Source organism: Fukomys damarensis, unplaced genomic scaffold, assembly GCF_012274545.1.
Source record: "Fukomys damarensis isolate Sample0158 unplaced genomic scaffold, DMR_v1.0_HiC HiC_scaffold_30, whole genome shotgun sequence".
Taxonomy (NCBI): domain Eukaryota; kingdom Metazoa; phylum Chordata; class Mammalia; order Rodentia; family Bathyergidae; genus Fukomys; species Fukomys damarensis.
The window spans coordinates 67,897,362-67,898,289 of NW_022900942.1; the positions used below are offsets into that span (position 1 = coordinate 67,897,362).

General features: G+C 59.7%; 1 protein-coding gene across 2 annotated transcripts in view; it reads right to left on the reverse strand.

Annotated features, from left to right (window-relative positions):
• The window catches only part of Piezo2 (piezo type mechanosensitive ion channel component 2), a 301,778-nt gene extending 301,272 nt beyond the window's left edge, over nt 1–506 (reverse strand). For both annotated transcript variants that reach the window (XM_010639029.3, XM_033757327.1), the window contains exon 1: nt 420–506. In XM_010639029.3, the coding sequence (XP_010637331.1) occupies nt 420–483 (64 nt within the window). In that variant the 5' untranslated portion in view covers nt 484–506. The remainder of the gene's footprint in view (nt 1–419) is intronic.
• Between the last annotated feature and the right edge of the window lie 422 nt (nt 507–928).

A 928-nucleotide genomic window follows, 5' to 3' on the forward strand; every position in this document is an offset into this window, starting at 1 on the left:
AAGCACCCGGGCCCCGCAAGGAGACAGGGGGCCAGGTGGGCTGCGCCTCGAGCCCGCCGTCGTGCGACCTGCTGAGGAGTGACCAGCCAGGTGCGCCCAAAGCCAGGGATCAGGGATGGCCATTGCCCGCCAGGGCAATCCAGCCAGAATGGGCTGTTACTCCACAAATACCCAAGCTGGCGTTGACGGAGCAGAACACCCCGGGCCCTGTGTACTGACCTAGACAGGGGGCCAGGTGGGCTGCGCCTCGAGCCCGCCGTCGTGCGACCTGCTGAGGAGTGACCAGCCAGGTGCGCCCAAAGCCAGGGATCAGGGATGGCCATTGCCCGCCAGGGCAATCCAGCCAGAATGGGCTGTTACTCCACAAATACCCAAGCTGGCGTTGACGGAGCAGAACACCCCGGGCCCTGTGTACTGACCTAAGGGGCCCGGGGTAATCCTAGGACTTTCCAGAACTCGCAGGTGTGCGTCCACCTGATACATTTCAGGGACCCTCTGTCGTCTCGGGTTTGTTTCCTGCTCCTGGTTCCAGAGAGAGAACGTTGGTCTTGAGAGCGTTCTAATAACCTGCCTTTCTCTGGTTTTCCAGCTGTGATCTAGAGAAGTCTGGTTCTAGGCGGGAGAATCCAGTGTGCCTGGGTCTCTGGTTTTGGGACGGTGGGGACCGGACTTTGCAGCAGGGTGGGCTCTCTCTGGGCAGGAGGTGGACAGGCTCAGGTATCGCAGAGAGGCCCCTTCCCGCCCCTGAGCTCTGGGCTTTGTAGGGGGAGCAGATGAACAACCAGCCCAGAAAACCATGCAGCTCTTCGGCTGAGCCTATGACCTGCCCTTTAGGGATGTTGCTTTTCCGGGTACAGTGAGCTTGGTGCCTTCACAAATTCTCCGAGAATTGCAGAGAAAGTTGCACAAGGACCCATTGCTTTTCATT